Genomic DNA, 17,255 nt, shown 5'->3' on the forward strand with positions numbered 1-17,255 from the left:
GGATGCACCGCCGGATTGCCGGCATGTGCCACCGGATGGCCGGCCGAGGCGGCCGGCATGCGCCGCCGTGCAAAGATGTCAGCCTACTGCCCGGACTCGAATGGAATCTCAACTTCCACCCTGGCATCCCACTACCCTCGACAGCCAAAGTGCTCTGTTTTCGGGGGAGGTCGATTCCATCCAGTGTAACGTGGCCCCGGGCTTGCATTTCTCAACAAAAATCCCCCTTTGCTGCTGCTCTCTGCCGTCCAATTCGCCTAGCAAATCTTATTTTCAAATAAGCGCACTACGTCAGCCAACTGCCCGGACTTAAATGAAATTTCAACTTCCATGTTGCTCCGTCCTGACGTCTCGCCATCCTCACCGGCCAAAGTGCTTTGTTTTCGGACAAGGCGATTCCATCCGCCGTAATGTCACCTGAGGCTCGCATTTCTCAAAAACAATAAGCGCCACGGCGTCACGTTGCCCACAGGGCTCGCATTTCTAAAAAAAAAAAAATCCCACTCCGCTGGTGCTCTCTGCCCTCCAATTTGCCGAGCAAGTTGAATTTTCAAATAAACACACATGGCTCACATTTATGATAAAAATCCACCCTCACACGGGCTCCCGGCCACTCAGAGAGCTCTATTTTTGGATAAAATATTACGGCCACTGCCGTTTTGTGCTCACACAGACTTAACATCAACAAAAGTTGAACCCCGGAAAACCAAAGAGCTTCTGGTTTACTTTACATAAAAATAAAGAACAAAATGACTTTAATCTCATAATATTACGACATGAATGTTGTTACTGTTCAATCGATGTGTGCCGTCTTGTAATTTCCTGCGGCACACCTGAGCATCGCTCACGGCACACTGGTTGTGGAGCACACACACAATGTGAAGTCGCTGAAGACCACCAGGGGCTGCCAGACCTCCGTTTGATCAGAAATACCCTTGGGAGCACATGAAAAAATGATCCCTCCCAGCAAGCAGTCTCATTATGTTTGCGGGCGACTGAAAGAGAAGCTACAGTTGCATGGAGAGGTCTAGAGGGAACATGGATTACCAATTTGAATAATTTCCAGAGAAAATCTAAAGGTAAAACCTGCTAATTTGTTTAAACTTTAAATTTGTGAAAATTAATTTACAAGGGCAAGTGTGGTAGATATGTGTAAAATCCTTTGAGAACTAATAGATGCATCAAGCCACTATAAAAAACATTTTCATTTGCATGAATTAATTTAAATTGGAAATTCAGAGTAGTTCACATTTGTAATTTTGTTTTACCTTAACCTGCTTGTGTTCCATCAGTATAATGTGTAATGGCCTTTTTTTACATACAGAACGTTGAATATATATAAATATATATCTCATCTCATCTCATCTCTTTTTCTGAACCGCTTTATCCTCATCAGGGTCACGGGGGTGCTGGAGCCTATCCCAGCTGAATCCGGGCCAGAGGCGGGGGACACCCTGAATCGGTGGTCAATGAATGAATGCAGCCACTGATGGATAAAGCCCTGGCTGGTTAAGAGCCTTTCTTTGTTTTTTTTTATCTGAAAAGAAACTGCACAATGCTTATTTTTAATTCCATTTTCAGAATAAACGGACACAGCCATCCAGTTGGAGAGCGTCTTTTCAAAAGACTTGTGATTATAATGGTTTAAGAGCAATTCCTGTGGTGACAGACCAATGTCCAGACATGGGCAATGGTTCAATAAAGGCCCCACAGGCTGTGGAAAACATAGACACAGACCTGCCACACTTCGACACCGACATTTTGAGGTTGGTTAAGTAAATGTTCTTAATGTTGTGAGATTTTTCAAAATATCACTATATATATATATATATATATATATATATATATATATATATATGTGTGTGTGTATATATATATAAATTGCATGCAATAAATTAAAGGGAAATAATGTAACACATTAAGACATTTCTTCAAACTATTTGTGACTACATGCGTGCGTCCTAACCGGGTCCGAACATGCTGGAATATTTTTAAATTTGTTTTCCCTTAGTCGGATTTACCACAGTAAGAGGTTAGTGCAACTGTCTCTTGGGCATGTCTGCGATGCAATTGATGAATGCTTCCCGTTTCTCCTCATCGTGAAAAATAGATTTTTTTTAAAACTGGGGCCCAAATTCAAAAATCGAGTACGGAAACACGCTAGAGCTGTACATCTACACTTGTTTGTTCAAAACCGGATTCAAATCGGATGTACGGTGTTGTCTCCATTTTGTCCGATTTTATCTGACAAACACACTAACGCACACACACATTCTCAGAAATAGGAATATGTATATATAATAGTGTATATACAGTGGTACCTCGAGATACGAGCTTAATTTGTTCCGGGAATAAGCTCGTATGTCGATTTACTCGTAACTCAAATGAACGTTTCCCATAGAAATGAACTAAAAACAAATTAATTCGTTCCAACCCTCTGAAAAAACACCAAAAACAGGATATTGGATTGGAATTTTTTTTTTATTTGTTCTAATTTGCCATCTATTAACAAAGTAACAAATAACTAGTGGTTTAATGCTACTAAAATGTGTTTATTTTACCGCATGTTAATTTTTTTTTCTTCTTTGTTGGCATCTGCGAGGCAAACTTTTTCTGCAGTCGCCGGGATTTGGTTGCGCTCGAGGGGTGATGTGATGTATCCATCACGGCAGAATGGCAACGAGTCTGAAATTATCACTTATTTGGGCCTTTTGCCGGGAAAGCGCACCTTGTGGAGAAGCACTACCAATTTCGTCATACGCAGCTGGGTATGATGACAATTAGGCTTTTTGTCGAGTCAATGATGATGACAAAGCCTATGTCCGATTATTATTATTATTATTATTAATAGTACTAAAATTGGACGGATTTCGCGGAGTGGAGAGAGACGGACAGAGAGAGGGGAAAGAGGGGGGAGACTTTTTGCACGGCAATGCGCTCGTGACATAACATAAACAAATTTAAATGAACTTGGATTACAATGCAGACACACTCAAAAATAAGTTTAATCTATCCTTACACTAAACTTAATTCAAATTTTGTTTTACATTTTTATACCTTTCTTCTCCCGGGTTGGCTGTATTTGCCCCGCCTCCACCCTGACTTTCAGATGCAACCTATCGAGGGTTGTTTGCTTTCGTATTCCCTTCAAAATATTCCGAAAATGATGCACACAAGTCTTCACAATAGGATAATGCACGACCATTTGCCATCGAGAAGTAGTATATACTCTTCTCATAGTATATACTCCTCGCGATCGCTCCGCCATTCGCACTGTCTAACAGAAAGAAAGAAAAAACACTGAAAAAAATGCAACGCTCCGCCCAGTGCTCGTAGAGACATTACACGAGGGAGTTACGACCAGAAAGACAGTGCCCATGATGGTCTTATGAGCAGCCTCTCGCGTCCGCTGTATGCTCGTGTATCAAAATTTGTCTCGTACAGTGGTACCTCGTGGTACGACATGCTCGTGGTACGACGAAAATTTCGATCGAACAATTCGCTCGCGATACGATTAAAATTTCGAGATGCGACCAAGCCAGGTGGCCATGACATGAGAGGCTGTTTATCATTGTAGCTTTTTTGCTGCATCTCTTTCGTGTATAACTACTATATCTACGACGACTGAACGATTTATTCAGACGAGTTTCGACCAGGAAACGCACAACGCACATGCGCGGGCAAAAAGAGGGCTTTCTGGGTAATGAAGTATACTTGTGCACACAACACCCATAGGCAATGGCACCCTTTCTCAGAATAAAACTTCATTACCCACAATTAATACGTGGGTAAGCTCAGATATTGCATTTCCTGTTATTCTTTCTAAGGAAAGAAGCTCCCGCGATCGTTCTTTCAAGACTATTTCTCGTTGGCAAGTGGTCATGCGTTATCCTATTGTGAGGACATTTATGTGCATCATTTTCGGAATATTTTGAAGGAAATACAACAGCAAACAGTCCATCGATAGCGATCGTGAGGGTGGAGGCGTGGCAAACCGCTAACCCGGAAAACGAAGGTAACAAAAGATTAAGACAAAACTAGAATTCAGTTTTGTGTAAAGTTACATTAAACATATGTTTGAGTGTCTGTATATATTTATCCAAGCTAATTTAAATTTGTTTGTTCGTTTACGAGTGTCGTGGATAAAGTCCCCCCGAACAGCCCCCCTTCCGCCTCCATGTGTGTCGTTGTCTCCCCCCTCCGCGAAATGCGTGTAATTTTACATCTATTAAACACATTTTATTACTATTAAACCACTCGTTATTTATTACCGTATTTTCACGCCTATAAGGCACGCATAAAAGTCAAAAAAATTCTCCAAAATAGACAGGGCGCCGTATAATCCAGTGCGCTTTATATATGGACCAATACTAAAATTGTTATCACGATAAAATAAAATAAATCAGTCGATAGGACAACTACGGAAACCAGCCCCGACTCTACTATTTTCCCGTAGATAAAGTACTGCGCAGTGACTGCTGGGATATAGAGTTCTTAATACACCCAGTTCTTCAATACAGTTAGTATTACACTAATTTGGTGCTGGCCGTCATTTCGGCTGTATTTACAAAAGAAATCCTGCCGCTAAATGTTGGCGTCAACAGAGCATTCAAGGCTAGACTGTGAACTATGTATATATATATATATATATATATATATATATATATATATATATATATATATATATATATATATATATATATATATATATATATATATATATACAACTAACTACGCCAAGCAGCTCGACTCTACTATTTTCCCGTAGATAAAGTACTGTGCAGTGACTGCTGGGATATAGAGTTCTTAATACACCCAGTTCTTCAATACAGTTAGTATGATGGCGACCACACTAATTTGGTGCTGGCCGTCATTTCGGCTGTATTTACAAAAGAAATCCTGCCGCTAAATGTTGGCGTCAACAGAGCATTCAAAGCTAGACTGTGAACTATGTATATATATATATATACAACTAACTACGGCAAGCAGCTCGACTCTACTATTTTCCCGTAGATAAAGTACTGCACAGTGACTGCTGGGATATAGAGTTCTTAATACACCCAGTTCTTCAATACAGTTAGTATGTTGGCGACCACACTAATTTGGTGCTGGCCGTCATTTCGGCTGTATTTACAAAAGAAATCCTGCCGCTAAATGTTGGCGTCAACAGAGCATTCAAAGCTACACTGTGAACTATGTATATATATTATATATAATAACTTGGAGCTTGCCGTCATTCCCGGAGGCTTAAGAACTACAACCGCAGGACCCAGCCTTTTGAAAGACTCATTTGGGCAATTGTTTAATTCGGACACAGAAAATGAGGACTTTGATGGATTTGTGGGTGATGATGATGTGAGTAAGTTGTAAAATGTCTAAATAAAGTACAACCGAACTCAGTTTTGCTTCCGTTGCCTTTTTAAAGCGTGTTTTTAGCGTGCGGGTGTTGCGCGCAAGAACTATATTTCCCAGCAGTCACTGCGCACCGGAACCCGTAAATAAGTTGCTTCCGGTAGCCAGCGCTATTGCGTTTCAATGTTCATCCATATATAATATATAATATATATGCGTCTAATGAAATGGTGCGTGCTTTGTGTGTCTAAAATACAGAAATAGCACTCGTTACTGACACTGCGGCGTAAAATACGATGCACCAAATAGTCGTGAAAATACGGTACTTTGTCAATATATGGCGAATTAGAAGAAATAAAAGATTTTTTTCCAATCCAATATCCTGTTTTTGGTGTTTTTTCAGAGGGTTGGAACGAATTAATTTGTTTTCCATTCATTTCAATGGGAAACGTTCGCTCGAGTTACGAAAAGCTCGACATACGAACTCAGTCTCGGAACGGATTACGATCGTATGTCGAGGTACCACTGTATCTCAAGATAAATATTTACCCGAAATTTTACTCGTATCTCAAATTGCTTGTATGTCGGGGCACTCGTATGTCGAGGTACCACTGTATATATATATATACCATATTTCACACCTATAGGGCGCACTTAAAAGTAAAAAAAAATCTACAAAATGGTCGATGCGCCCAATCGGTCGGTGCGCCTTCTCTGTGCACTAAATTCAATTTTTGTATGGCCCTGACTGCTTCAATGACCGGTTTTATTTCTTGCCAGCACGCTACTTATTGCAATCAACCCAGCAGACATTCACCCTAAAAATAGCCTCCCCGCGCATTCCAAGCATTACGGTAAATCCATTCAAAACATCCCGGGGGAGTGGCAAGGCATTTGATTTCCGTTTGCTCGCAGCGCTTTTAACCCTCAAAAACACTCTCAATACTCAAAGATAGCATATTTGGGCTATACAGAGGAAAATGCCTGACGTGAATGAAAACACAATGCGGGTATGAACGCTTGGAAAATGGACTGAAGCCATGGATCAAAGTCAATTTAACAGCTTTGCTACCGGATTGCTAACGGATGGCCAACATAGTAGTTGGGGCAGGCAGCGTCGCACGAGTTACGTGACGTAAAACAAATCTAAAAACTATGTACACAAGTGTAATAAAAATATACCGTATTTATTCGACTACCAAAAAACTGAAGCAATGTTCAGTTGCGCGTTATACACGAGGTCTTCACTTTTATGACCAAATCCCAGGGGAAAAACTGCCCTCCGCCGGTAAAAAAAAGTCCTCACCACAGCTGTTATAAAAGGAGACGTAAAACCTGTCTTTGTCCGCCAGATGGCAATAATCAACCTTCTTTTACAAAAAACATCCCTCTCCAAATAGCCATTGGCAAGTTTATAGGGTAAAAGGGGTAAAAATAAATGCTCCAGGGAAACGTTAGCGGGGAAACTGCTCACATGAGTCCACCCAGGGAGAGCTATTTTCGCTCAAGAAGAATGGACTCAATTGTTTGGTGAATATGATGATGATGAATCAGACTTTGAATTTTTTTTAAATATTATGATGATAAATCAGACTTTGAATTTTTTTAAATATTATGATGATGAATCAGACTTTGAAATTTTTTAAATATTATGATGATGAATCAGACTTTGAAACATTTTATATATTATGATGATGAATCAGACTTTGAAAATTTTAAAATATTATGATGATGAATCAGTTTGAAATTTTTTAAATATTATGATGATGAATTAGACTTTAAGGATTTAAAATTGTAAATTCCATTTGAGAATTGTGTTCATACTGGTAATAGTTTGTTTTACCAGGTTTCCATACCATATGTTGTGAATAAATATTTTGTCATTGGCGACACGTGTTCAGCATTTGCCAGTTACCAGTACCGGTGCAATCCTTGCTGTGAGCTGACAAAAACTGAAAAAAAATTATACACATTTTTAGTAACAAATTATGGGTGCGCGTTATACATGGGTGCACGTTATACTCGAATAAAAACGGTAATTCCACTCAGTAATTTCAATTCTCAACCTCAGGATGAGAATAAACTGCCTGGAACTGGAGCTGCTACAGAAAGATAAAGTATTAGAATCTAAAGAACTTCAGTTGCAACATCTGCAAAGGGAGTTGGATGCCAAGGTCTCCCAAATTGACAAACTTCAGGATGCTCTAGGCTACAACAGCAGCATGGTATGTTCACCACCAGGACTGTGCCACCATCGCTTCAGTGTCATCAACCAAGGTCCCAGTCATTTCAAAAATGTTGCTGTGGAGGTCCACCAAAGGCTTAAAGCCAAGGAAGGTGTCTCTGCTGAACCTACGTCTGACTACTTCTGTGGCGGGCTCATACCTTCTCACATTTCTGTGGTGAAGGCCATACACAAAGATTCAGAGTAAGTTGACACAAAGCTTCAGAGTAAGTTTGCACAAAGCTTCAGAGTGGATTGGCACTGTTCAGTATAAAACATAAGATTCCACTTAAATTCAAAATGTTTTGAAATTGATTGTTTAATAGAATTGAAATTTAGTGAATAAGAAAGGGAAGATTCGGTCAACCAGGACTAACTGAAGGGTTAGCCTTCTAAAAGTATTAGGCATTAGCTGTGGAAAGAAATTTTACCATTTGTCTTGCTATTATAGTAAGTTAAAAGAATTCTCGTAATGTAAATCCTACCTTTTTAGGAGTTGATATGAATTACTGTAAACAACTATACTTCATTTAGTTAAATAAATAACGTAGAAATTCTGCAATAAAGCTGATTCCCTCAGAGTTCCCAGACTCTGTTTCTCATGTGAAAAGTGTGTTGGTTTAGAATATTTAAATATCCAGTTGTCTGACACTGTCTGACAACGAACAGTCGTGGCCACTATAACAGTGTTAATGGTGCACTGCTTTTACCTTTTTTACATTAAGAGAAATTGAATCATCATGGTCAAATATATACATCCATTTATGATTGCATTTCAATGACCAAAACAGAATTTCTTTTCCATTAAGATGTAAAGACCTAGGCACCTTACCTACTCTACTTATGCAGAATTGTAAGCCTTCATTCTTAGCTTGTTAATCAAGAGACTTAAAAGAACAAAAGCCTGCAGGATTTTAATGCAGAAGCAGTCATTTTGTATTTCATTACAAAGCCCATGCCATTTTGCTTGCCCACAACACTCTGATCCATTCAGCAGCTTCTTTTTATTACGAATACATCATCTGTGTGATGTGGTAATGAACAAATTATTTTGTTCACTCATACACACATACACGCTATCAATGACAATGACCTATTTTTTGCACATGCATAATTTGGTGTGGCTGTTGTAGGAATAAATTGAAACAATGAGGAATATTTTCTTTTTTGTTTAGAAATGACAAGAAATGTCCTTCAATAATAATTAGCTATATTTTTGTATATGTCACAGAGATGTGCTTTAGTGTAGATTTCATGGTATAGAGCACAGGTGTCAAAGTGGCGGCCCAGGGGCCAAATATGGCCCGCCGCATCATTTTGTGCGGCCCGAGAAAGTAAATGATGAGGGCCGACTTTCTTTTTTAGGATCAAAATCAAATGAAAATTATAGATTTATATTATTTTTCCTGATTTTCCCCCTTTTAAATCAATTATTGCATTTTTTTAATCCAATGTTTCTTCTGTTGTGTTTTTAGTTCAAAAACCATTTTGTAAAATCTCATCTCATCTCCTTTTCTGAACGACTTTATCCTCACTAGGGTCGTGGGGGGTGCTGGACCCTATCCCAGTTGACTTCGGGCCAGAGGCGAGGGACACCCTGAATTGGTGGCCAGCCAATCGCGGGGCACAAGGACACAAACAACCATTCACGATCACACTCATAGCTAGGAGCAATTTAGAGTGTCCAATCAGCCAGATAAAACCCTCGCAGGCTCGGGGAGAACATGGAAACTCCACACAAATGATCTTAAGCTTTTCTTGAAAAGCCCATCTTGAAATGGGCTTTGACAGTAAATCTGCAAACAAATCCATTTCTTCTCCTCATTCAGCCATTTTGGGTTGACAAAGCCGCTATTTAATCAACACAACAATAGATATGCTTGTGCAGCTCGCTACAGATACAGCTTGCTAGCTCTGGCTCGTCCACTCTATCACTAACCAATCACAGTTTGTGAAAGCGATGACGTTTCCCTACGCCTGCGAGAAGGCCTCGGTGTCGCCAACTCGAAATCTGATTGGTTAACGCAACAGATTTATCGACACCTATTTTATGCTATGGGGCCTACAGAACTGACTGAAAGCCTCCAGGTAGATTTCTGACCCTAGCAACAAATAATGGCTGAAATGTGATTGGTTAAATGCTTAAATTTGAAAACACACATCTGGAAGCAGCGCAACCAGGCGAAATACAATGAAAGGAAGCTGGCAGACAATTTGGAAGTATTTAAAGTATTCATGGACTATGGAATATAATTAACATCAGTCTGTGATTCAGATATTTTAGGCCATCAGACAAGGCCTTGCAGGCCTTGACAGTCCACCACTTCATTTTTCACAAAATCAGAATTCAGCATAGCTATTACAAGCAGGAGGGCCCTGCTTTGCCGGTCCCACATGCTTGTTCAGAACCAAAAGATGTTCTCTTTTGAAAAATGGGTTAGATGAGAAAGGAAAATTTCAGTTTCACACATAGCACAGCAAACGTGTATACAATTATACAGAAGCAGGAGTAGTATGCCTTTTAGGAAAAAGTCAGGAAAACTGACGGTCAATTTCAAAAGAAGGGATAATGAATGTTCCCTATTTAGGCAATGTTTGGGTGATATTCTTGTTAAAACATTGTAAACCAAAGTGAAAATATGACGAAAATAAAAACTCACAAAATAGCGGGGGCGGCCCGGTGGTGCGAGTGGTTAGCGTGTCAGCCTCACAGCTCTGGGGTCCTGGGTTCAAATCCAGGTCATGTCGATCTGTGCGGAGTTTGCTTGTTCTCCCCGGGGCAGTGTGGGTTTCCTCCGGGTACTCCGGTTTCCTCCCGCATTCCAAAAACATGCAAGGTAGGCTGATTGGACACTAAATTGCCCCTAGGTATGGGTGTGAGAGTGCATGGTTGTCCGTCTCCTTGTGCCCTGCGATCGACTGGCCACCGAATCAGGGTGTCCTCTGCCTCAGGCCCGGAGTTAGCTGGGACAGGCTCCAGCACCCCCTGCGACCATAATGAGGATAAAGCGGTTCAGAAAATGAGATGAGATGAGAGACAAAATAGCGGTGCTGTTGCGTAGTTCATGCAACTAACTTAAAGCGCAAATGACTAAGTGGACTATGCTCCCCGAAACACTTTTTTTTCCTGTCGTGACGGAAAGACTCGGCGAGGCACGATGGTGCTGGACATGCTAACCCAATGTAGTTGTAAGGTAGGACGCTTTTCAACGTCATTTACAAACATCATTTTCAGAGGAATTTCCCCCAGCAAGTTTCCAGGTGCACACACACACCATAGATAAACCATGATTTATGGATGGGTGGATGTTTTATAGCTCCCGTCACGACAGAAAAAAAAGTGTTCCGGGAGCACCTGGAAACTCACTGGTGAAAATTATTCCGAAAATGCCGTTTGTAAATGACATGGAAAGGCTTCCTACCTTACGACCAATCAGCCACTTGGTGTTAGGGCACATCATGTAAAAACGATTCATACATCAACTCTGCTTTAAGCTTTAGCAAATAAAAAATTGAGTTTACACACTTAGAGAAGTTGAAGAAATTCAAACCATAAATAAATTCAACTCTCTATGTTGCACGGTTTGGACAAACGTTGCGAGAGAATCTTAACATACAACCTCCCGCCCCCCCACACATCCACCCATAAATCACGCTTTATAAGGATTATAGATAAAAATAAACAATAGTAGTAATAATGAAAACAAAGGTGTGTATACAGGTATGATTGGATTTGAGCCGCAAACTGTGGAAGTTGAATGGGGCAAGTTCAGGTATTTCAGAGGCAATTGTATTTTTGAATGTTGTCATCTCGGTTTTTGTATGTGTATCAATACAAGCTCAGTGACTTTTTGTCCTTTCCTATTATCTTTTCATTTCAGAATTAAAAAGCTAATGAATGACGCCATGACAAACAATGATTTCCTTAAGAGATTGGAGCCGCAGCACACACGAGAGATGGTCGACTGTATGTATGAGAAGGTGTACACTAAAGGACAGCTTGTCATCCAGGAGAGTGAATCTGGAAATTACCTCTATATTTTAACAGGTTGGTTGATATCTATAACCAACATAGGAGTCCAAGGGGACCTGTTTGCCCCTAAAGAACACATGACATGGGTCATTGTGAGAGCAAAGAGGTGACAGTTTGGCAATCAATGATAGCATTTTTATGAAAGTAAGTTGAACACCAGACCTTAGCCTGGATGACAAGCAGGTTTGGCAATGTGCTTAAGTAATTGATGCTGGTGACTGGCAGGAGCGGTAGTCCAAGCAATCCTTGAGAGAGCGAGAGAGTAGTGGTGCCAAGAATCGGCATTTACACAGCTGTGGTGGATGGCAAACACTGGTAATTCATTAGTAGAAAGTAACGGGTTAAGCATGGTATAAATACTAGAAGTTTTCCAAAACGTGTTACGTGGCTGATACACATACCACTACCATATTGTATAATCAGGTCCAGAAATATTTGGAGAACAGATTTCCAGAACAATTTTGCCTTGTTCTCACTATGTTTGTATGTGACTGTGTATTTTTTGTCCCTTCCACTTCTGGTTTGCCCAACTAAATATTCTATCTTGTTTAACAGTTTTTTAATAATAATATCACAATAAAAAAATTAGCCAAACAAGTGTTAATTACATCAAATTAATATTTGAAATCATCTTTTTAATAAGGACCAAATAAAATTTTACATATCACAATCCTCCAAAAAGACAAATATTTAAGCATATGTTATATGTTTCAGACGGCTTGCTGGAAGTCATCCAAAATGGCAAACTGCTTAGTGAGATGCATCCTGGAACAGCGTTTGGAGAATTGGCAATACTGTATAATTGCAAAAGAACAGCCACTGTGAAAGGTAAACATCAACACTATTGTTGCTTAGTATTTTACTAAAATCTATGTTTTTCAGATTTATATTGTTAAAATACCTGCCTTTCATTCATTCATTCATTTTCTTAACCGCTTATCCTCACAAGGGTCATGTGGGGTGCTGGAGCCAATGCCAGCTGACTTCGGGCCGGACGCGGGGGACACCCCAAATCTGTGGCCAGCCAATCGCAGGGCACAATGAGACGGAAAACATTCATGCTCACACCTAGGGGCAATTTAGAGTGTCCAACCAGCCTACCATGCATGTTTTTGGAATATGGGAAGAGACCAGAGTACCCGGAAAAAACTCACGCAGGCACGGACAAGCAAACTCCATACAGGAGGACCGACCTGGATTTGAACCCAGGACCCCAGAACTGTGAGGCTGACGTGCTAACCACTCACCTGCCGGGCCGCTTTATATACCTGCGTATATTTGTCAAATCATTTTGTAAATTGTGCCTTGCTAAATGCAAGAATTTGTGGAATTTACTGGTACATGTTTTTAGAAGAGCGGCCCGGTGATGTGAGTGGTTAGCGCGTCGGCCTCACAGTGGGGGACCCGGTTCAAATCCAGGTCGGTCCACCTGTGTGGAATTTGCATGTTCTCCCCGGGCCTCTATGGGTTTTCTCCATGCACTCCGGTTTCCTCCCATGTTCCAAAGACATGCATGGTAGGCTGATTGGACATTTAAATTGCCACTAGGTATGGGTATGAGCATGAATGGTTGTTAGTGTCCTTGTGCCCTGCGATTGGCTCGCCACCAATTCAGGGTGTCCCCCGCCTCTGGCCCCAAAGTCAGCTGGGATAGGCTACAGCAATACCCCCCACCCCGCTCCCTAGTGAGGGCAAAGCGGTTCAGAAAATGAGATGTTTTTAGAAGTCAAATTGTACAACTCTATCACATTTATACAGCAATGACAGAGTCTCACATATGGGTTTTGGATCGCCAGACTTTCCAAGCAATCATGATGCGAACCACAAAAGCCCAGAACGAGGAGTATTTCAACTTTTTGCGCAGGTAAAGAACACTAACAATCTGATACATAAAATATTATATATTTTTGAGGTCGGAAAAGTGCAACTTTGCGCCATTTTTTTCAGTATTTGGCAAACTTTCAGATCACAACCACTCTGTTTTGTGAAAGCACCATGACGAGGACAATATAGCACGTGCATCATTTTCCAGGTCATTCGTGTCGTCTTGCTAAAAATCGAAAAAATATCTATTTTTGACACTTCCAAAAACAGCCATTTCATACGGATTGGACGCCATTGGTGAACTCCAGGCTGACGAGAGTTAAGGCAGTGCAGGAAAATAATGGTGGCTACACAAAACACAAAATGTCGGCCTAGGTTTAGGGTTTTCACGTGGGGTGTACTCACATTTCTTCCCAGCATTTCACACATTTGTTCTGGTGTTTTCAGTATTTTTGAAGATACAATACATTTCTGTTATTATCCAAGCTCTACAGCGACAACTACAATACATTGTATCTGTGTTATTTCTTCCGTGTTGTCTCATGAAAAGATATAATTAAAGAATAGCAGAAATGAGAACGTGATGCTAACATTTGGGGGGTGCTGGAGTCTATCCCAGCCAACTAAGGCCCCCAGGCGAGAGACACCCTGAACTGGTGCCTAGCCAATCACAGGAAACAAGGAGACGGACAACCATTCACGCTCACACTCATCTAGGGGATATTTAGAGTGTTCAACCAGCCTCCCGTGCATGGAATGCATGGAAGGCTGGATGCATGCTTGGAATGTGGGGGGAAACTGGAGTACCCAGAGAAAACCCACCCAAGCACGGGGAGACCATGCAAACGCCACTCAAAGAGGGTCCATTTGGGATCAAACACTTGACCACAAATCTGTGAGGCTGACGCACTAACCACTCGCCCACTCGGCCACTCTCCCAGTGACTCATGGGCAGATCAGAATGAAATTTCATAGCTATATCAAAAATGTAAAAAAAATAGCCTCTCTGGTGGCTATTTTTTTACATTTTTGATTAATCAATTGCGAACATATTCTTTTTCTAGTGTGTCTCTACTAAGAGAACTGCCAGAAGAGAAGATTTCCAAGATTGTTGATTGCCTTGAAGTTGTAAGTCTTTACAGTTACTCAATTGAAATACATTTCAAACAGAAGATATCATCGTGTTCCGAAGATTCCTCTGTGAGACTAATATGGGTTTTCTCTTTGCAGGACTATTTTGAAAAGGGAGAGTACATTATTCGTGAGGGTGAAGATGGGGACACATTCTTTATTATCGCAAAAGGAGAAGTAAGATTAGAATCATTTTTGTTTGCCAAATATTGTTACACGCCAGGGTCAGCAGAAGTAATTGTTTTATTTTGGTGGGTTCCTGCCTGCAAGGCTCACCATGGCAGCCTTGTTGTTTAATTATCATAAGTATCCACACCTGTGGGTGTGGTTAGCCTGGCCCTATGTTAGTGTTCTTTGCCAGCGCGTCACATTGTCAAGAGCCACGACAACCGTCCTTGCCTTTGTTATGCCGTTATAATGACTGTTGTGGACCGGTTCTCAAAAATTGTGCGCTTTGTGCCATTACCCAAGTTGCCTTCGGCCAAGGAGACGGCCCGTGCTGTCCTTGTCAGGAGCGGCTCGTTTGTCCCTCCTGGCTTGCCGTCAGGTTGGAACAGCTGTGAGTGATTCGGGACTACTTCCGGATGTGCGTATTTAAGCACCACGGAAGTAGTTAGCCATTGTCGGATCGTCCTGCGTGACATCCTACGTGTTACAGCATACATCGCTACAAGGTCCTATTCCCCATGCTCCGGTTTTGTTTCGGTTTGGGATGTACAAGCCCTTGTTATTTTGTAAAGCTTTTGAGTCATTAAAGTTACTGTCATGAGAACAGCTCGTCTCGTCTCCTCCTGCTTCTCCGCTACTGGGTCCACATCCCCCCGATCGCGCAACGACGTCTCGGCGCGATCGTAACAGTCCTTCGTCATGTGGTACGCTACCATGGGATCTCCAAGGACAGTGTCCTAGACAGAGGACCCCAGTTCACGTCCTGGTTTTGGAGAGAGTTTTGGTTACTCATTGGGGCTGCGGTCAGGCTGGCGTCTGGCTTCCACCTGGAGTCCAACAGACATACCGAGGATGAACCAGGAACTGGAGACTGGCCTTCGCTGCCTTGTGGCCCAGCGCTCGTTGACCTGGAGCGAACACTTGTTGTGGGCGGAGTACGTCCCTAATTCTCTGCCTAGAGTAGTCTCTCTCCTTTCCACTGTCTCCTGGGTTTCCAGCCTCGCATGTTCCCCAGCTGCGTGGGTGAGGTGTGGGTGCCGTCGGCGCATGCCATGGTCAAAAGGTGTCACCGGTCCTAATGCAGGGTGTTGGTCACATGATGACTGTGGCAGATGACCGGCGGTGCCCGGCGTCCAGATACAGGCCAGGGCAGTGAGTGTGGCTTTCCTCCAAGCACTTACCTTTGCAGGTGGAATCCAAGAAACTTGTGGCAAGGTTTGTAGGTCCTTTCCCTATTTCCAAAGTGATTAACCCTGTTTCTCTCCGCCTTTGCCTGCCCAGGTCTCTCCGGGTCCACCCCAACGGCCACGTTAGCTGCCTCAAGGCCATGAAGCTGGAACAGATTGTGACCAGGGTGGTAAGGGTCCCCTATGATGTTCTTGGCTCTGCTGAGGTAACGAGGGCTGGCAATGTCTTCAAGTGAGGGCAGAGAGCAACCGACAATCCTCTGGGCAGTGTTAATCACTTTCTGCATGGCCTTTTTGTCTGCCGCCGTGCTTCCAGCGTACCACACTGTGATGCCGTACGCCAGGATGCTCTCTACAGTGGTTCTATAGAAGGTTCTCAGAAGATTGGTGCCCAAGTTGTTCTTCCTAAGTACCCTGAGGAAATGGAGTCGTTTCTGAGCCTTCTTCACCACTGCCGTGGTGTTTGTAGACCATGAGAGCTTGTCCGTGACGTGGACCCCCAGGAATTTAAAGGACTGGGGAGAAGCACCATCAATTTCGTCACACGCAGTTTCTGCGTGTGATGACAAGTAGGCTTTTGTGTTGTGATAATGACGACAGGGCCTATGTCCGATTATTATTATTATTATTATTATTATTATTATTATTATATTATTCTTGTTCTACGTAGGCAGACAGTGGGTTACAACTGTGAGTAATGTAGCCTTGTCAGAACAGAGATGGGCCAAATTTGTCAAGTTGGCACTCCTGGACTTACATGGGCATTGTAAAAAGTTAATGTCCACAGGGAAAAGTCTTCAAGTTTTAGTGTGCTTCGCTTGATAGAGTCTACATGATTGAAGTTGAGTACGGCTGTCGCTCCCATAAGTGGAGACCGCTTCTGAAATAAGAACTCGGCTGGTGTTGGTGGGTGCCCTGAGTGGATGGGGGTTGTGACTACAAAGGTTTGTAAGACCAAAAATATAGCCCTGGAACCCATGGAGTTGATGTAAAGGTAGATGTTTTTTCCTGCTTGGCATTACTGCCTATCGCACCTCCACCGGTGCCCACGGGCCAGCTGCAGGATCATCAGCCAGGAACCACCATTCATTGACCTTTCCCTCCTTTAATCGTGGAACATCTCCTGGTGGTGGAGCAGTAGCAGAGACGTCTCCCTGTCACCCCCTGCAGCTGATAGCTGTTGTCTCCTGCAGCCGTTGTTGGGTTTGTTGTTGTTTACCCAGCTCCTGTCCTTCCTTCTCAGCCAGAGCCAAAATCTGCCTTTCTCTGTCTCCTCTGCCGCTCTTCTATTGCCTTCCTCGGGTTGCCTCTTGTCACCCCTGTGTCCCTCAGGAGG

At 42.2% G+C, this 17,255-nt stretch overlaps 1 protein-coding gene across 2 annotated transcripts in view; it reads left to right on the forward strand.

The window, feature by feature from the left end:
- The first annotated feature begins 983 nt into the window (after positions 1-983).
- The window catches only part of prkg2l (protein kinase cGMP-dependent 2, like), a 69,912-nt gene continuing 53,640 nt past the window's right edge, over positions 984-17,255 (forward strand). The window contains exons 1-9 of one of the 2 annotated variants that reach the window (XM_077613105.1): positions 1,007-1,079; positions 1,397-1,508; positions 1,582-1,766; positions 7,424-7,780; positions 11,458-11,624; positions 12,324-12,437; positions 13,368-13,473; positions 14,498-14,561; positions 14,664-14,741. In XM_077613105.1, the coding sequence (XP_077469231.1) occupies positions 1,684-1,766; positions 7,424-7,780; positions 11,458-11,624; positions 12,324-12,437; positions 13,368-13,473; positions 14,498-14,561; positions 14,664-14,741 (969 nt within the window). In that variant the 5' untranslated portion in view covers positions 1,007-1,079; positions 1,397-1,508; positions 1,582-1,683. Of the gene's footprint in view, positions 1,080-1,396; positions 1,509-1,581; positions 1,767-7,423; positions 7,781-11,457; positions 11,625-12,323; positions 12,438-13,367; positions 13,474-14,497; positions 14,562-14,663; positions 14,742-17,255 lie in introns of both variants that reach the window. The other variant, XM_077613104.1, reaches the window with a different exon arrangement.

Source organism: Stigmatopora argus, chromosome 11 (assembly GCF_051989625.1).
Source record: "Stigmatopora argus isolate UIUO_Sarg chromosome 11, RoL_Sarg_1.0, whole genome shotgun sequence".
Classification (NCBI taxonomy): domain Eukaryota; kingdom Metazoa; phylum Chordata; class Actinopteri; order Syngnathiformes; family Syngnathidae; genus Stigmatopora; species Stigmatopora argus.